The following is a 20411-nucleotide window of genomic DNA, read 5'->3' on the forward strand; positions in this document are numbered from 1 at the left end:
ATTGATCTGTACATGCTTGTGCAGCTGTCTTTCTTTAAGAAGCACACCACACCAGCTTTGTAGAGTACAGTCACAAGGCTGTAAAGCCAGCATTTGTATTTTAATATCTCAGAACAGTAACAGAATAGTGACAGTTGTTGAAATTTACATCTTTGCAAAGCAAGCACAGCCACGTAGTATCTGTTGGCTAGTTCCCAACTTGGTTCCTGTTTGTACAGTGAAAAACACAACGCGTAGTTGGTGTCTACGTGCCATTATTCTTAAGTGTAGCCTGGAAGTTCAGCACACACATTTAAGTCTAATCCTAAAAAGCTGAGGAGTGTTAAAAGTAGCTGTTGAAAAATGTCTGATTGGTGCCATAAATGTAAAATATCTAATGTATTAAATGGAGCTCAAGGACTGTAGGCTCACGTCTTCTGTGGATGGACAAGTTGTTTGAATGTGTTGCCTTTGCAATACTAAAAGAGCCATGTGTTTGCTAACCTGTGGGCAAAGCATGTGCCTGTGGGTGTGCCTGTCTGCAGCCTCCCATTTTGTAAATTTGCCACTTCATAGCCACCTCAGGTTAATGGAAAAGCTGGGAATGGCTTAATAAGATTAAGGGATATTCTATATGTCTGGCTTTTCAGATAACATCATGAGATTGTCAGGAAGGATGCTGAGCCAGTATCCAGCCCAGAGGGACTGGGATGGCAAATTAACCATGGCACCACACCCAGGAATAATCCCCACATTTTCTATTGTAACTTTGAGTGATAATGTGCCCGAGTCTTAACTTGTACCTACATTCATTTTTTTCACAGACAGGAGATTATGAAATGGAATGGCTGGGGATACAGCGATTCAAAATTCCTGTACAACAAGAAAGGCCAAGCAGAATTTACTGGAAAAAGGTAAAGTATGAGAAAGCACCCAGCACTCTTAGGTAAAGCTTATTCTTATCTGTTGGTGAAAAATCAGTCAGTACTTGGTCTCATCCACTCCCTCTAATCTAGTGTTAGCCACTGTGTTGAGCTTTAGCATTCATTCTGTTTGTGTAACTTGAGGCTGCAGCTTTGCATTGATCTTTTTTTTACAGCCCACTACTTGAAACCAGCCTTTGAAAATCAGTTGCTGTCTCTGTGCTTGCTGTGTGCTCACAACAATGTGGTGCTACTGCCACCTAGTGGTTGGCATTTAAACTGTTCATTGTCATCTGAGAAGGTCACTGGTTGTGATTTTCAGCACTCAGGTGCTTAGCAGAAACTACTCACCAATTTCTTAAAAAGATAAGATGAATATTATGCTGGCAGTTATATGTGTCTGATGGTAAATGCAGAATGTAGGTGGAGGAAAAGATTTACTTTTAATTGCTGCAGATTCCCAGAAGCAAACTGTTACTCAGTCCTTTATCCATGCCTGCCACGACAAGAGCAAAGGTGTAGGTGGGTCTTGTTTTCGTAATCATCAGGACAGCTCTTAGAGAGGTAGCAGTGCTTGTCAGACAATCAAAACAGAGAACTGGCACAGTATGTACGAGCACGTATTATCAAGCAAATTGTTTCCTCCTGTGTAAGCACTTACCACAAAGCCCTCAGGACTTTCCGTGCCCTACCGACAAAAAAAGCTATCTGGGTGTTGTACATCAGCTGAAGCAAGGGTGATGTTGTCCTCCTTGGCTCGCTTGCTGCATGAGGTTTTTTTTTTTTTCCCTTACTTAAATACAGCATATATTTTATCGTCCTTAGACAAAGGTACACCATAGTCCCCGGATGGGCCCAATCTGTGACACCGGCACAATTATAGAAGTGATGGTAAAGGAAATCGCAATAACAGCACTGTCACTGCTGCTCTGCTTGTCTAATAACCTCACTGGACTCAGATCTCATACTGTATTCTTATTAGCCACAGGTCTGGTTCTCCAAATGAATTTGCCCAGTCAAGCATCCAGATATTTTCAGTTTCAGAGCTTCACTTCTGCTGCAGTAAAGCTAATACATGAGACTCGGTTGATTATTTTTAATTGGTAATTCAAACTTTCTTCCCTCTTTTTCACAATCCAGGTATAGACTGAGCGGTATGATCATCCCCGGCCTCAGAGAGTGGATGGAAAGCACGTTCAGTGCCAATCTGCAGCACAAAACTCCAGCAGCAGTGAGTAACAGCTCCTGTTTATTTGTTGCGACTTCGATGAATGGCATTATGCAGAAGCCATAACCACTGTGGTTTGTTTTGTTTAAGCCAATTCTGAATAGCAGTGCTGTCCAGCCTCCCACTCTAAACGAGGCCTTCTTGAAGGAGCTAAAGTCCACAGGTATTCCCTTCTCTCATGACGCTGAAGACCGGGTTTTTCGCTCACATGGTAAGGCAGAAAAAAGTCTTTTAATGTCTGTGAATTGTAATTTAATTTGCAACATATTTTCATTTGTTATGAAAATATTTAAAAAATGGTGATGTAATTTCATTTTTAAATTTTTTTTCCAGGCCATTGTTTACACGAGATCTTTGCTTTGAGAGAGGGGAAAATCGGCCGTGTTCCAGATTTGGTGGTATGGCCAAGTGAGTTCAGAAGCTATGCTGTCACTCTTAAACATGTGTATATATAATTTCTTTCCTCTATCTGTCTGCTTTTCTCCTCCCACATAGCATAACTGATCCCTCCTACTGGCTTAGGTGATTTAAAGGGTTAATCTCTGCAGCGGCAGGGATATTAATATGTATGAGTGGAAGCTTAATAAGAAGCGTCAGGGGGAGGACGGTTGACACCCAATACTCCACAGTCTGGCCCTGCACAGTACACCCATGAATTATGATTCTGAGATTGGTTTTCTCTTGTTATGGCTAGCACTATTTTATCATGCAAATGAGTGTTGACTGATGGTTGAAACTTGATTAGCAGCCTCCCAAATGGGAGGCAAATCACCAGGCAACTGTAGGCACATTCTCATCCACAGTGGCACCAAGTTTTAACTTTTCCAACCGTGCAAATGCACTCTGATCTACTAAATGTGCAGTAGATGTTTTGACCTATAATTGCCATTCCTCGGTAGCCTCTCCAAGTGAATTTTAAGTGGATGTTTAGTTTGTGGAGCTGTAATCCTTTGGCCTACGCTATGTGTTTAATTGGATGTCCAAATGCAATAGAATGTAAGCATTTCTCACTGCCTCTTAAAAGCTCTCGAGGCCAGTCAAGCACATCCATGTACTTTGGTATTGCTGTTCATCCCACTCACTCACTGCCCCAGTGTGAATGTATACGGGCTCTGATTGGTTAAAATACATCTGTATTGATCTAGCATGTCCCACCCAAGGGAGTGTAGCTTCATGCAGTTTGACTGAGCCTGAGGAAAGCCCCAGGCAAATCACAGGATGCCCTGTCTCTCTGCTGGCCCCCCCTGCTCCAATGGTTCACGAAATATACATTTTTACGTTGTCAGTGGTACGCAGACAGTGTTATGTGCCATCATTTTTTTCCCTTTCCAGTGTCTGCATGCTTTTTTCAAAATATTATTTTATGAATATTTAATATATGAGCATTGTAGCAGATGGTAAAAGAATTATGTTTCAAAAAAAACAAAACAATCTTCTGTGCTTTTTGCAGACTGTCACAATGATGTAGTGAAAATTGTGGAGCTGGCATGCAAACACAACGTTTGTTTGATACCATATGGAGGTGAGCTATGAAATCAAAGGCGTTAATCTACATAATTAGCTTTTATGTAAAATTTATATAGGGCTCTAGTTTAACTTGTAACATATAGTGTAATTTCATCCATCAGTTATTTTTTTTATGTGGGTGGGTGAGGGCTCAGTGAAAGCTTTATTATCTGTGTTATAGATGCTGCTGTTAAAATTAGTGCAGGGGACACTGCACTAATTGTGGTGGTTACAACCATAGGAAATGATTGTAACTTTTTTTTGTTTGTTTTCTTCTGTCAGTCACTACTAAACAATGTCATGCTAATAATATGGGAGAAATTAATCTTACGTATTGTTAGTTTTACTGCGGTTTGCGAACAGGTTCGTGACAATCATATCAATAAAAGTCAGTCATTCATTACTGCAGTGAAATCCTGAAGTGTGCAGACATGCCATAAGAAAAAATTATATATTGCACCTCAAGGATGAGCTATTCAGATGGCGCTTTTCCTCCTGTAACGTGTCAAAATGACTCGAGTTTTATTGTAACAGTGGTTTTTATTATCTCTTAGGAGGGACTAGTGTCTCTAGTGCCCTCGAGTGCCCCCCAGAGGAAACTCGTTCCATTGTCTCGTTGGATACCTCACAGATGGTACGTAAACACCTGCGCGATCAGCATTAAGGACAAGAAAAACTAAAATCAATCTATCTGATCTTTAAAGTTAGAAGAATAATCTGAAAAGAGACTGAGAGAGAGTCAGGCTGGATCAGCATACTTATTCATAGACACCAGGCCGTAAGCTGAAATGGATATTCAGATTAATATTTAACTTGTTGTAATCTTTTCTGTATAGCTTTCTGTGTCTATTGTTGATATCTCTTCAGGTTTGGATTACTAAAAAAATGTGTCAAGTAAAATTGTGTTTTTGGCAAAACAGGATTGTAGTAATAGTACATGTACGTTATTTGAGCTCAGGAATTCCTTCTTTTTATCAGCTGATAAGAGCTAAGTAATAGTGGAAACTGTTAGTGTGTGCTACAAGCTATTGCATTATGAGACTGAGTGTTTCCAGTGTTCCTTTTTCCCCATATACCCCATTTTTTTCAGTAACACGAGTGCAGCCAGAGTTAGAATTGGTAAATTAGTTGTGTGGATAGGGACACAACCCAAGTGATGCACCAGCCATTAATCTTAATAGAATCCCAAACATGTCCCCATAAACATAATAATCTTTTATCGGATACAATATAAAGTGGTGAAAATTGTCACTGTACAGTAAAGCCCTTTGATCCATGCTCACCCAGAGGTGATATACAAGCTGTCTACAAGCTCCTAGCTCACCACTCATTGAGTTTGCTGCCACTGACATCAGTGACCAGCGTTCTGTGTCGGGGATCAGAGGTCAGGTGTCTCCAGCTGAACCACATGAAAGGAGCAATGTAGTAGGAACGTAAAGTTTATTACCTCTGGTGACTAATTTATGACCTCCTATAGGTAGGGCTAAGCCTTCAGGAAACTGACAGTTGTCTCCCATCCTTGTCTGCACGTATTCGTCCTCAGACGTTTTGATGAAAAACATACCGTGTTGTAAGCAAACTGTGAAGAGACTGTCTCTACAGCCTGTTCTTGAGTGCAATGTTTATGTCTGAGTCTGAGATATTTTAAGTCAACATAACAGATGTAGGCAGAGCTCAGATGACAGACATGGTGATAAACAATATCTGTTTGAAAGCAACAGTTGTACACAAAGGAAACTGCTGTAAAAAACAAACAAACATATTTCTCCCCAAAAACTCTGTGAAATATAAAATGTATGTTTATGACGTCCTCAGACATGTTGTTTTTTTGTCACAGAACCGCATTCTGTGGATTGACGAGAAAAATTTAACTGCCCATGTGGAAGCTGGCATTGTCGGTCAGGATCTAGAGAGATTGGTAAGTACTGCTCGCCCATCCATTTTAATTCACCGAAAGAGCTTACATTAATGTAAAATGTTGTGCCAACAATCAAGCTGTGCGCCTGTTCCCTAGGAGGCTGTCTGTGCTCATTCACCTTGGTACTCTTTGCTCGGTAGATCTAACAGGGTGCAGGAAGGAGTTTGCAGTAGGAGCAGAGCGCTGAAGGGGAGAGATTAGAGTCTGAGACGGTGGTCATGAGCAGATGGCACCATCAAGCTAATTCAGAAAAATGGAGAAGGAGCAGGCGTTTGATGTAGAGGAATGCGTGAGCTGCATTTAAAGCAGACTCCACCTCTGCATTTAGACTGGGCCGATTTCATAGAGCAGATGGGTCTGCATTATAAACTGCCTTCCAGAGGAATGCTGTGATAAAACAAGGCTTGACTTTACCCTTGTGCTTCTGGGGAGCATTGTTGTTGTACTTTAAGATCTTAATTATTATTACTGTTGAATGTTCCGCCTAAAGATGCAATCTTTCAGTGCTACGTCTGCCTTAAGGAGAATGTGTGGGCTCCCAATGACCTACACATTCTCCTCAAAGCCTTAGGGATAGTGAATCTGATGAATAGTTTTTCTCAGAAGTACATTGTTATTGCTGCATGGCAAGGAACAAAGCCATACAGTGTGTTTTTTTTCTTTTTCTTTTTTTTCTTTGTGGAAGAGGAATGTGTAAGCAGTCTTGCCTGTATAACTCATACACTTAAATAAACATGTAAAACTTACTATTATTTTAGTTTTACTAACAAAGGCTTGTGTGTGCTGGACGTGTCAAGTTTACAGGCATTATTTTACACATGACAGCAGAGCTGTCGTCAGACGAAAGACAGAGAGATCAGTGCATTATTTATTCAGTCTTTCCACTTGGTTTATTTTGGGCCATTATAAAACCACCAATGCCATAAAACCGCCGTTTTTACATTGCGGTATAACTAGAGCAGTGACATGCAGCGGCAGAGGTGCAATTATATTTTCCCTTTGCTTGCGCATGCTCTTCACTTGTTATTAAAACATTCTCGTGGGTTTACAGCATCATCGTTTACCACACATTTCTGGCTCCCTTTTAAGTTAAAAACAAATATGTTTTTTTAAAAAATATTTTTCCATTTTATTGCAGCTTAATGAGAGCGGCTACTGTACAGGACATGAGCCTGACTCCATGGAGTTCAGCTCCCTGGGGGGCTGGGTAGCAACCAGAGCATCAGGTATGAAGAAGAACATCTATGGCAACATTGAGGACCTGGTGAGTACACAAAGCAATGTCAATATATAGTAATTAGAAAGAAAATGATTACCTTAGGTTTTGTGGACTTCACCCTCATAAGTCATAGAATCAGTTATGAAATATCTGAACGTCTTGAAGTTTGGGCAGGTGTTGTTTGGTTCTAAAGCTGCTTTATTGCTGTGTTCTCACTGAATAGGTTGTCCACATAAAGATGGTTACCCCACGAGGTGTGATTGAAAAGAGTTGTCAGGGACCTCGCATGTCCACAGGGCCGGATGTTCACCACTTCATCATGGGCTCAGAAGGTTGGATGACTTTCTCATGTGATTCCAGTTCCTGAGTGCATGTGGGCGTGTGTGCAGTTGTGTAAACATGCATGTCAGTGTGGGTTTGTGTGCGTGTCTTTGAAACCTTTGTGATAAAACGGTAACATCAGGATGATTCTCATGCTCTCCGCTTCTTACACATTAATTAGGATTGGTGGAAATGTGATCTGGAGAGGTGTTAGTTAGGAACCAGCAAGTGTCCTCTGCACCCCATCTGCACTGTCCTGTCCTTGTGAATGCCCACAGAGAATACTGCCATATGTCAGGTTTCCCCTGCATAATGAGGAGGTTCAGAGACTCTTGGCATCGTTATGTTAAACAGCTGTGGATACAAACTTTTTATTTGCCCTACAAAGCTCAGCAATCTGCTCCTCGGCTGGGCTGGGACTGCTGCAGAAGTCTCTTTTTGCGTTCAGCGAAACTGATGTCAGCAACAGTATCATACCAACAAACAGGGTTTGAAGTTTTGAAGGTTTGAAGTTGTGTCCTGACTGTGCAGGTTAACTGTGAGAGTTCATGTTTTGACTGACAGTTGCCATATATGGGTAGTTTCAAATTAAGCTAGCCACATGTATTTTTACTCTTTATGACTCAGCCACCACAGAATTAAAGATATTCTCAAAAGAATTTTGCTCTGCCTTAAGTATGTTTGGCACTTTACACTTTACAGTGAAGCTTGAACATGATTCTGCACTAGCAGACTGTAGGGTGCCACGGACAGCCCTGCAGAAAACATTTTTGTTGTGAGATGAATGCAGTGTCCAAAGTATCTGGTACAAATGATCTGTGGGCTCTCAGTTAGGTTGCTGATGGTCCTTTAGCCAGATGCAGATTAGTTATAACATACTAATGCACATAAGTTATTACATACAAAGAGCTGAAGTGAAACCGAGCAGATGTTGGATGTTTGGTTATGCTTCTCCCATTCCTGGTGAACTCCTGTGAGAAGCCTGTGGCTCCCTTTCCTGTTCCAGCCCACTTGTCAGCCAATCAGCATTCGACCTACGCATAGCTGAGCTCTGCACTGTTGGGTTGTTGGATGCATGGGAGCATTTTTGCATAGGCTGAAAACCCGTCTCCCCATAAGCTCTCTGTTGGCAAATACCTACAGAAGTACACAATGACCAAATCCAAGAACTCCTTTTCCAAAAGACGAATTTCTAAAAGATGCTTGCGATGGGTTCCCTATTATTTATGCCCTATGAACCATTAGAGCTGGACTGTTTTATCGGCAGACTAATACTATTGGCTTATAATAGCTATTTGTTGATCTGTCCATATCTGCATTTACAGCATCCAATAAATTAAAATTTAAAAAGTAAAGAAGAGTTGGTAGGTACACCGTTCAACCATGTAATGAGTGTTACATCTTTTGTATACTAAAGGGCATTCTGCAACTTCCCTGCGACGTGTTGGAACGTCACAAACACAACAAGCTGATCCAACTAAATAAACAACTACACATAAGCAGATTTCCATAACATCAGTTATATTTCATGTATCTGAAAGAAAACCTCAGCTGATTTGTAAAATATTGGAAATTTAAATCACCAAATATCAGTATCCAAAAATTGTTACGTTTGTGAAACAGTGGACTTGAGAACAACAAGTCTAGTTTGCTGCTTTTTCAGCATATGAGTCTATAAAAGATAATAAATTACTGAAAGTGAAAATAATAGCAATTTACTTGTAATACATAGCTAGATATTGCTTACTTGTGTACTCACTCACATGGTAGAAATATTTTGAATACTTTAGTCTAATATCAGAGTAGCCACTTGTAGCACATTTTTTTCTAACATGCTTCATATCTTCAAAACCCAAGCTTAGAGAAGGAGCTTTTTTGCAATTAAGGTGAGTGAAATTGAAGATGCTCTTGCTTCAGGGATCGCTACATTGAGCAGAGATAGGACAGGACCACACCTCAGTGGTAGAGCATGTTGTTCTGGGAGGCCTAACTTTTTTGCTAAGAGGTCACACCAGCACGCAGTCTCATTAAAATTATCTACCTCGTCACCGAAAGAATCCCATCCTGGTGTCTGACAGTAGGCCACAACAACAGCAAAGCGCCACGCTAAAACCCTCAACTATGCTCTGCATGTTAAGTGGAACGCATCAATTTCATTAGAAATTACTGTGAAACCTCAAGCTTCTTATTCTCTGCACAACAACGGGTCTGTGTATCTCTCTGACCTTGAAGTAACCTGAATGCAAAGTAGTTCTTCCCCCTTGCTTCAGTCAGTGTAAACAATGATTGGAATGATCAATGCTAATCCTTTTCTCTTTTAAACTCCCCTCAACCATGCAGAAAATACAATATGAAACCAACTAACACTAACTTAATGTTGAGAGTTAAATGATTGATTTAAAGCAGTGGTTGCACAATGGTCAGTGGCTTTTTTGGTCAAAATATTTGCTGCTAAAAACGCTCTTCATTGTGAATATTCCCTTTCCGCAAATACGTAGCCTTTAAGATGAGGTTAGTTTAATAGCAAGAGTTCCAGTAAAGTTAGCTTAAGCTGCACTCAGTATTTCATTGCATTGCATCTGTCCTGAGAGAGTTTTTCCAGCATTGCTGTTCTTATTGCCTCCATTTAGCCCTCACTCTGGCTCCTCCTACAGTCTTTCTTTCTCTCCTTCTCTAGATCCCCACCCCTCTCTCATTAAGTGGCTTCTCCTGCATGCTATCAGGAGGGGGGAGAAAAAACCCTTCTTGGGGTGAGGCCCAATGCAGTCACGTTTTCCACTGTGCCACTAGGGAGCAGCATGTGGCATACAGTGTCACATTAGAGGCCTCATTAACAACCATAACAGGCTGATGAAGCCTCCTGATGGACTATGGCTGTGTTCATGGGGGATACATTTATAAATGAACGTGATCTATAATGATACAGAGCGCACAGGGTGCAAGAAAGCAATTTGGATCATAGCAATAAAATTCACAAACTAGCTCTAATAGCTGTTGTTCATTGTTGAGTGTGTGGAGAAAGTGTAAAAATGGCAATTACGTGTTGTGCAAATCCATCAGATATTCTCTTTTGTTGAAATAGTCCAAAACCCTTAAAATGTTTGTACAGTTCACTTTGAGAACAGTTTTTTTTTAAACTGTGCTTGTGTTCTTGTAGAAAAAGCAACGTTTTCATTTTTTTTCACTGATTGTAGTTTTCATTCTTCATCTGCTAACAAAAAAAAAGCATTTTGATTAGCCACATCTTTTTCTGAAAAGTTATATGAAAGCAAGTGCTCAAAGATTGAGCTTCATTCAATTTTTTTTATGAGAAGGGATGGCAAACATCCTTTGCTACCCATAGTTTACTTTCAAATAAACATTGGGTATATTTGAACCAAGTGGTGTGAGGATTTCAGCAGCAGCAGCTAATTGTTGAAAGCTTCCAGGGTCATGAGGTCAGCCGGAGGTTTCCTTGTACCTTGTGTACGTGTTGCTGTTGTTGGTCTTGGTGCCTTTGATATCCCCCTGCTTTACTTCCTGGTGTTCTTAAGCTGATAAATCTCAGTTATCCCCCAGTGTGTGGTAGAAAACCAGATCTGCTAAGTGAAATGTGAGACAAAGGTCACCAGAACAACCCTTGGGACATGTACCAGAGCCCTGTAAAACAGTCTTGAGTTCCGCTCAAAGCAGGTTAGGTCATATAAACTCTGGGAACTGATGTACTTCTTTTTGTTCTGCTCAAAATCTCTCACTGTGATTTTCCACAGGAACCCTGGGCGTGGTTACCGAGGTTACAATGAAGATTCGTCCCATGCCGGAGTACCAAAAATACGGCTCTGTGGTGTTCCCTAATTTCGAGATGGGAGTTGCCTGTCTTCGAGAGGTTGCCAGACAGGTAACAGGTTAATCTCCCCTTCAGCATATTGTGCTCTGTTGCTCCATAAAGCCATGTCTCAACATGAGATGGAGGCTAGAAAGTTACTGTGTGTTTGAGGTATGCACAAAATAAGCACTTTCAGGTCTTCGTTTTACCTCCTTTAAAGCTAACCTGGCAGAAGAAAGCAGGGAAAAAATTGATTTATAGACCAACTTGCAAAGGCATCTGATGTCATCAGACCTCATTTGGCCTGAAGTGCTGTCTCAGAGAGTCTGTATACTGTACATTTAGGACAAATAACCAAAAGCTATAAAGTCAAAGCTCTTTATTGTTGTTCATTCGACTAATTCAGGCCAACTTCTTTTCCCTGCAGAGGTGTGCCCCAGCTTCTATACGACTCATGGATAATGAACAATTTAAATTTGGTAAGTTTTATTTGGAGTTCACATTTAAGCTCATCCCAGTTATCACCTCTTTATGTGTCTATATGACTTTGATTTAATCTACAAATTCTCAACATTAGCTTTTCCCGTTACAAGTAGGACTTAATTTGGCTTGATTTTTATTTTTATTTGTTGTTTTTCCAGGCCCCCATAAAACCTTTGGCTTTGATCAGAGAGCTTTGCAACATGAGCCACATGATGTGGTTTAATCATTTCTTTAGTATCTCCCATTTTATTTTGTTTGGTGTTCCACCTAACCATAAATTGCACTTGTGCAGCAGTCAATGATGTCACAACGGTCCATGCCACTGAATCGTTAAATTGATTATTATTTTTGCAACCGAATATCTGTGCGCGCGCACACACACACACAAACACACAGTTTGAAATGCGGTGAAAAATAAACCCAACCAGAATTAAGTCGTTATTACACTGAAGTTTTATGATGTTGTTTCTTCGGGTCCAGTGGAATGCATCTGGCATTCCCAGAGATCGCTGCAAAGTTCCCCAGTCTCGTGGGATCTCATTATCTTCCCTGTATTTCCACTTTTCACAGAGTAGGCACTTCCTAGCATTACACAGGGAAGACAAAGTGACCAGGATTTTTTTCTTTCTTTTTCTTTTTTTTTTGCGGGGGGGATAAAAACTAAAACTCATGGCACTATAATGCATTCATGGATTTAGTGACTTGTCCTTACTTTTTAATAATGATTACTGTGGAGAAAGTTTGGGTACTATATAAAAGGGTTGGGGTTTTTTTTAGTTTGAGACAAAACAAACAATTTAGCTCTACCTGTATTAATATATAAAAATAAGGATTTTGTATAAAGGAAATATAATATAAACATATGAACATATCAATTTTGTTCATTGTATTAGCAATTTTTTTCTCCCTGGATTTTGAGTATTTAATTAACGAGTATGATGGCTGTGAGGGACCTTAAGACCTACAATCACATTTTGGAATGGAAACAATTAGGACACTAAGTGATGAAGAGACTTGAGCATAGGGGGAAATAAATGAACTGTTAAGTCTCGGTGACATCACCCATGACTTCCCTGCTGTGATTGATAACCATCCCATTGGCCCCAGCCCCTCATTTTCCCTTGTCCACAGGCGCTTTTGTGCGTCCGATCAGGAATAAATCAAAAAGGGTGGCTGAGGAAGACGGATATCACTGTGTCAACCCCACTTCCCTTCGGAAACTCTCTGATTTATAGTCGCTGTCGCTCGCAGCCACTGGCCAGTTGTGAAGTTATTCAAATGTTACCATTTATTTCTTCTTCTTTTGTTTGCAATTCCAAATATATCAGTTGCTTTGCCCTCTCAGAACACTGGAGGATGCAAGCAGAAGCAGAGTTTGCCTAATGTGTGGGAAATTTGTTTATTTTATTTACCTTATGGCTTCTTTTAGGTGAATTAACTGAAACGATTTTAATCTGCTATGTAACAGGTCATGCCCTGAAGCCTCAAGTATCTTCAATTTTCACTTCCTTTTTGGACGGGTTGAAGAAATTTTACATCACCAAGGTAAAAAATAACCAGGGGTGAGCACTGTAAGGTTCTTGCTGCAGGTGTTTTACATGAAAAATGAGCCTACCTCTTTAATTCTCAGTTCAAAGGGTTTGACCCCAACCGCTTGTGTGTGGCCACCCTGCTGTTTGAGGGTGACCGCGAGAAGGTCCTGCAGCATGAAAAGCAGGTTTATGACATCGCTGCAAAATTTGGGTGAGTAGTGGCTGCCGAGTTTTGTATTTGTACATCTCTGTCTTCCAATTCTCTATATTGGTGGATCATTTAAAGATCAGAAAGGTTAGAAATGTGCCATAAGGTGAGGCTTTATACACAGTGGTGGCGCTGATTTCAACTAGCCTTGTAGTAGTAGTGATAAGAATTGAAAAGCACAGTTACACACTTAAGATTTGTTCTTCGACTCAGTAGTTTGTCTCGGTGTGGATTGATGGATCACCTCTGGATGTCCTCCTGTCAGGCTAGCTTTAATGTTAAAGTAGGTGTGAGGTGGGCAGAGATAGTAGGGCACAGCTCCCCTTAGGACAGCACAGGGCCACAAGACACAGCTGGGGAGTGTTTGGCTGTTGTGATTGATCATGAAACACATCAGTGAGGACTTTCTTGGAAATCTGTTACCAGCCAGCTAGAGAGGAAACCTCCTTCATCCAGAACCATTTTGTAAGCCCTCAAAAAAGAATATTCAGTTCATTTGCCATCTGTTATGAAAATAATTACTTTCATTTATTGGTGAATTGTAATTGGTAAACAGCAAAAGTTTTTGGAAACCTAATATGAATGTATCAGTGTAGAAACCTGATATAAACATTTCTCATCTATAACAAACTCCAAATAATCCAATTAGCAGCTGATGCACGGTTTCCTCAGACATTTTTGTCTGTTCTCATTTTTTTTCACAGCCACATAAGACCTCGGTCCTAATTTACTCAGATCCACAATCTTCCACACACAACGAAAGAAAGAAAGCTGTAAAGTTCAAATATGGATTTTTATTAAAACCAGTCATGTAAAAAAACTGCAAAAACATATGAATAGATAAAGATATCAACCTTTCGTCTCAGGTAGACCACAAATGTGATATGTTTGTTATATTTGTACATGATTTGGATTGCACCATTATGGGCCATGACATAGCCAGTGCATAAATTTGTTAGTCATTCATTAAAGTGGTTGTGGCAGTAACTCTTACGTTTGCAGATATTTCACATTTATGTGAAGTCTATAGATCTCAAGTGTTCATACGGTTGCTACCAAAACTGACTCTGGATTTTTAATATTTTTTTTAGTTAAGAGAAACAATAAAAAAATCCAGTGTTTCATTGTAATTAATATCTTGTGCAAGGCATTCCCTGTTTTGCCAAATGTTTGATCAGACTTAAAAGTATTTGATTGTACATGCCATACATTATATTCATTAAGTCTTACTTGACACCATTGTAGCATTTCATGTTTGCTTCTATTTTAGGATCTTACTGAGGTTCAAACAATGGTTTTGTGATAGAAAGGGGTTAAGCCATACCAGCCAAAACCTGTCAGATGCAACATAGTCTTAATAATTGCATTATTTCCAATAAATGGCCATCACCCATCAGCTCAAGTGCCGGTGATGGATTGCTTAGGTGTGGTGAGGAACGTTTCCTGCAGTGATGGGAAACAGGAAGAAAGGTGAAAATCAATATAGTGATTTTCTAATGAGCTTGGCCTGATTAGTTTGGATGGTAGATGAAAATGTGATTACCCACCGCAGGTGATGGATGTGTGGCTGACCTATGGCAATGCAGGGAGCATAGCGCCATTGATCTGTACATTGTTGCACTGACAGCCTCCAAGACAGCGGTTGTGAGAGGGAGCAGCCGGAGCAACAAAGCTAAAGAAAAGATCTGTTAAATATTAACCCTGATGTCTCCTCGCAGGGGCCTGGCAGCTGGAGAGGACAATGGGCAGAGGGGCTACATGTTGACCTTTGTCATCGCTTACCTCCGGGTGGGTCACTTCTCTGGCTTTTTCCCTGCCTGAGCTGATGGGCAGGTGGGGCAGGCAGGGAGATTGCAATTTGACAGCGGAGACGATAGCGAGCAGCAATGAAAGCAGCGGAATATGACCTCGGGAGGGCTTTGATTTGATCTGGTCACAGTTGTTGTCAAGGCATTGAACAGCAGTAGAAAAGCACAGTAAATGCAGACAGAACGACAATAGAAAGTTGACTCAGGTCATCCCTGTTAGAAACCTTTCTGATAATCATCAACAAGCAGGGTGTTTAAATACACTTAAGCAGGTCATCAACAGCTTTCTGCTGTACTTTTTTTTTATCTCAGGTTTCAAAAGTCCTTCCTCAGTGGCTCCATATTGTAGATGTTTACACATTCGCCCAACAAGCGATAATCCCGATTTCAATCCCAGGAGGAGGCACAAACCCTTTTGGGGTTGCATCGGGAAGGGCATCCAGAATTTAAAGCCCTTTTCAATAAAGCAACAGCTTCTATTCAAAAATGCTTTTTTGTAATACAGGTCTGAAAATTTCACATGCAAATTTCTCCTTGAGAATGCACAGGTCTACTACTAGTACTACTAGTTATTCATGTAGTTATTCTTTATATTCTAGTTTTATGATAGTGGTTTGTTCTGTTGAATGTAAGCCAGTGGTAAAACATCACAAAAAAGCCCAAGATAATGTCTTGAAATTGCTTGTTTTATCGGTACAGAGAAGAGAATCTGCTTTCATTTCTCTTTTTTTCCTTTAAAGAAGAAAATTGTGCTTTGCCTTAAGAAAAAAAGAAAAATTCTGTTGGTCGAATGTCATCCAGCTCATAAAAATAAGAAGCTGTGGTTTCAAAATAAGATCACAAGCTTGGAGGATTTCTGCATATGCTTGCTTTACCGGGTTACCACAGTGCTCATAAAATGTGCTGAATCACATTAACATATCAGCCTGCTAATATATGTGCATTTCATTCCAACCAGGACTTGGGAATGGACTACTATGTGATTGGCGAGTCCTTTGAAACCTCTATGCCTTGGGACAGGTAAATACATTGATTCACTCGCCTCCTGCAGAGTCTGCCCTGAGCGTCCTAATCCTGTTTTTTCCCTTCCTTTCGTTTATTTCTCCTTGCCTCTGCCTTTCACATTCACCTTCATGCCTGCCTTCTCCCCCTCATTAAATGACCCTGCGTTGGTGGAGCTTTTCCTCCTCAGCATACAAACTTACCACTACTGACATACTCACACACCCACGCACACACACAGAGGGGAGAGGTGTGTGAGTGTGCTCTGTATGTGTACCATGTACTATGAGACACAGGCTCATCTCACATCCATGTACTGTGATCTGCATTTTCTACATGTTTTCATTGTCCTGCTTCCTCACACAACAAACAGGAGCACATGCAGGCTCCTTGTTGTGTAACATGCCTGATGGGGAGAGACCAAGAGATCAGGCAGTGAGGCGAGCATATGTGCCTGGCTCATTACCCAGCCTCCTCCCCATCCTCCACACTCCACGCACGACTGCAGATGCTTAGGACTGGCGGCCATTTCCACACCAGTGGGAATCTCTCCCACAATGGTCTTCATGTTAGTCAGTCTGGTCTCTACCTCCTGCCTGGTCTCTTGCCTTTCTTTAATGTTTTTTTTTTTCTGTCTTTCTTTTATTATTTATATTTTTGCAGTGCTTGGTTTTAAATACACATTGTTATCATGTTTGAAACACACAAATATCAGCTTGGACAAAAAACCAACATAACAATCTGTTTTTTTTAAAACTCCTATTAATTTTCTTTCTTGTCTTTTCTTCTTTTTTTTTTAGGGTTTTGGACATTTGCAGAAATGTAAAAGCGCGCATTGTGCGAGAGTGTAAAGACAAAGGAGTTCAGTTTCCACCATTATCCACATGCAGGTAATATTTAAAAACAGTTTCCAAAAGAGTGAGTCTGAACGCTCTGCCAGTCTCCTGACCATATTTTAATGTTTAACACTAGTGCAAAAACGACACCTAACAGTATAGATTTCATATTGTTCTTCCCATGAAAAGACCACAGCAATGCACTGTGTGTTCTAATTTGTCCAAAGCCTATTAAAAATATGACACTCTCAATCAGGTCACACATATGTAACGAGTTGAAGTAACTTATTAAACAAGCAGGGCAGTGTAGTTTTTAGCAAATGATACTCAAGGATTAAATGGTTTTCTTGTTGGATGCGATTTTAAACTGAGGTGTAGTTGTTTGTCTGGTAAATGCCGAAAATAACAGCAGTTCAAATGTTCATAAGAATAAAGGATCTTGTTATTCGGTGTAGCAGTTTTTGCAAATATGTAATTTTTGCAAATATAAATATTTCAGAAAAAAATAATAAACATCATGTTGTCATAAAATATCATCACATCAATCCTTTAAATGCCATCTATACACAAATAATCAAGAGCATTCCCCAAATTAAAGAAGTTGGTCTAAATTAGAAACAAATTAAAAGCAAAGAAAAACAAATAGAATGACTATAAGTTCCTGTCTTTTATTACTTGACAGCAAATGGCATTCAATACATTTCAGTTGTAACCTTGGAAGTACTGAGGTGCATACCAAGTGTGACCCCTGTTGAGTTTGCAAGAGCCACGGAGACAATGCGGTCGGACGTTGTGACAGACAGACGGCGAGCTGGTTGAGGAGCACCAGGCTGCTGCTCACAGATTGCGGACAGATTAGGCCTCAGCCTGATTATGCTACAGCCATTCATTTCCCGGCTGCAGTCTGTCACATGATTGATTTGTCCATTTAACCTCCAGAACAGTGAGTGTGCCAGGTGATGGGCCATGTCAAATGAACAAGGGCCCAGCACCCTGCTCCTCCAGAGGGAGCAAGGCCAGAGAGAGAACATGTAAACGGGAGAAGCAGCATTATATTCTCAACACAAAGGTTGTTACACAATATGTTCGAAAACCTGAGCGTTAGCTGCATTTAGCAGTGTGGGAAAAACACGAATATTATGATGTCAGTTGAATCCCCTCGCCTGCATCATACCTGAGGAGTAAATGTGGCTCAGATGATTCAGTAAAAGGATTTGATCGCCATTTATTATGTGATAATGTTGTGTTATTAAAGGCGACAGTGCTTCCACGCTGCCTCCGCTTTCTGCTAACCATGAATGGAATTGAGGTCAGAGGTTCGCTGGGGAAAACCAAACCTCCCACTGCACTTTGTCTTCCGATTCCAATACAAAAGAATCATTTATTGTATGTAAAATGGAGCAACTTGTCAAAAAACTCCTCCTTCAGATGCATGTAAATTAGATTTTCTGAGAGACGGTGGAAAGAGAAAGATTAAGGTTTTTTCCGCTCGTTTGAACGCGTTTCTTTTTCGTGCAGGGTGACTCAGACGTATGATGCCGGTGCCTGTGTCTACTTTTACTTTGCCTTCAACTACAGAGGACTCAGTGATCCAGTGCACGTGTATGAACAAGTGGAGGTAGATCCAGTTTTATTTTGCTGCACATTATGCCACAAACTGTTCAAAAAATTAGAACAAATTGCATCTGATGTGATAACATGTTGAAACGCCAACACCCAACACAGCAGATGTCAGAATATAACATTATATAATGTATAAACTGAGTGTTGTTTTGGTTTTTCCCCCTCTTGACAGCATGCAGCTAGAGAGGAGATCCTTGCCAATGGAGGGAGCTTGTCACATCACCATGGAGGTACCCAGAGCTGAGAATTTTGTGCTTTAAATATAGAGCCTGTTTTCGCAAACTGCAGAAAGCAAGTGCACATAAATCACCAAAAAAGCACAGTGATGTTATATTTGGACATTCTCTTATGTTTCAGTTGGCCAGGAGAAAAAAAAAAAAAAAAGTTTTGTACTGAATTGCGATGACAGCATGGCGAGCCTACCCGGCGTGCTCTTCTATGCTGGCAAGCTGGCAGCCAGTCGTGCTGTAAATGTGCATTTGGTCGTGGATCTTTCATCGCTTCCTTCACATTTCCAAAATCTGTTCCCGCAGCTCAGATGAATGACTCTGACTCGGCTATTTGTTCATTTCAGCAGTGACCAAATGAAACGTGAGCAGGGGAGGGCGGCGAAACAACTCTCCTGGCCCCATCAGGGCTAACCGAAACGGCTGCCTTATCTATATTGCCATCCGCCTCGCTGTTTTCATACATCACTTGAGGCTATTCATCACACCTGTCAAAAACAGTATGCAGTGAATCAGCTGCGATATTAAATCACAATTTTTCCTGAAGGCGGGGACGGGTTCAAAATTAAAAGATTGCTAATAAAAAGGAGGCAGCGGGCCGGGGTAAATGATGCCGCCGTTATCGCCGGCTGTACACTGACCTCCAAACGGTGGCCCGGCCACCCCGAGCGGCACAGGGAGGTGACGCTGGGGAGAGGGGGTGGGATATTGATGCAGCTACCGTGTGCGTGGCCCATTCTGTAATTGTGATTAATAACAGCGGGGCTCGCTATCTGGGTGCAGACAGGACGGTTTGTCTGCCCACAATCAGCGCTTGACAAATGGAGCTAGTTTCCCTGGGTTTTGTGTATCAAACAAAACAGATGTAGTCAAGGATGGTGAGGTGGGAGGCCAGTGGAGAAAATATACATTTTTGTGGCCCTGTATTTACAGCAGGTCAGCACAGTGCTGCGTGGGCGTACGAAAGGGAGTCTCTGCATGCGGAGCGCTTCGACCCCTTTCACTACAGGACGTAATACTCACCTAACAGCACTGTGTGTCAGCTGCTGTCCAGGGGAAAAACATTTTTAATGAAAAAGGAGTCGGTTTTAACAAACTGGCTTTAAAAAAAACCCCAAAACAAACATGTTAAATGTTTAAATATTGGCCAGTGCTTAAAGACAGAACACCAGGAGAAATGTCCTCTTTTAACTAGGTCACCAGTGTCGCAGCAGTGAAGAGTTGTCGGAACATCCATCACTAGGAGAATCATCCATCTATCAACCCTGCACCGCAACTCCTCACCCAATACTCCGGCTTGGTCGTATCACAGGAATGCAGGCCCACTGCCTTACCCTGTCTGTCATGTCCTGACCCCCATTTGTTAGAGAAACCCCAGGAGAGCGAGAGCAGGGTGTGGAAGCGGATGAGCCTCAACACAGCTTCTCTCTTCTTCTCCAAATGAAGGCCATTCGAGGGTGCCCAGCATCTTCACCTCACCTTGCGGCTTTCTTTTTTCTTTTTTTCTTATTTTTGCGGAGCTTTTCTCTCACCCGCTCTCCACACTGCACTTCCACTCAGGTCGCTGCTCTCGGGAGATAAAAAGAATGACCTGATTTGGTGAAGTTCCCCGTTTGCCATTCGCCCTGAACTTCCCCGGGCTTTTCCACATGGGAGAAATGTCAGTTGTTTGATTTTTGAGAAGGAGGGGGGGCTTTTCTAAAATAGCTACCTGCACTTCTTTGCATGTCTCAGCTGCACACACCAAGCCTGGTGAGATTGATTGCAATAGCAAGCAAAAAAGAGAGAATATG

The 20411-nt window shown here is 41.1% G+C and overlaps 1 protein-coding gene across 1 annotated transcript in view; it reads left to right on the top strand.

The window, feature by feature from the left end:
- The window catches only part of agps (alkylglycerone phosphate synthase), a 28953-nt gene that overhangs the window by 4502 nt on the left and 4040 nt on the right, over positions 1–20411 (top strand). The window contains exons 2-19 of the mRNA XM_003447295.5: positions 804–893; positions 2043–2133; positions 2221–2341; positions 2464–2538; positions 3581–3652; positions 4191–4270; positions 5474–5554; positions 6693–6818; positions 6997–7105; positions 10844–10971; positions 11327–11378; positions 12851–12927; positions 13013–13125; positions 14841–14910; positions 15889–15950; positions 16733–16822; positions 18287–18386; positions 18564–18621. Of these exons, the coding sequence (XP_003447343.1) occupies positions 804–893; positions 2043–2133; positions 2221–2341; positions 2464–2538; positions 3581–3652; positions 4191–4270; positions 5474–5554; positions 6693–6818; positions 6997–7105; positions 10844–10971; positions 11327–11378; positions 12851–12927; positions 13013–13125; positions 14841–14910; positions 15889–15950; positions 16733–16822; positions 18287–18386; positions 18564–18621 (1595 nt within the window). The remainder of the gene's footprint in view (positions 1–803; positions 894–2042; positions 2134–2220; positions 2342–2463; positions 2539–3580; positions 3653–4190; positions 4271–5473; positions 5555–6692; positions 6819–6996; positions 7106–10843; positions 10972–11326; positions 11379–12850; positions 12928–13012; positions 13126–14840; positions 14911–15888; positions 15951–16732; positions 16823–18286; positions 18387–18563; positions 18622–20411) is intronic.

The sequence above is a fragment of the Oreochromis niloticus genome, linkage group LG16 (genome assembly GCF_001858045.2).
Source record: "Oreochromis niloticus isolate F11D_XX linkage group LG16, O_niloticus_UMD_NMBU, whole genome shotgun sequence".
In the NCBI taxonomy this organism is placed as follows: domain Eukaryota; kingdom Metazoa; phylum Chordata; class Actinopteri; order Cichliformes; family Cichlidae; genus Oreochromis; species Oreochromis niloticus.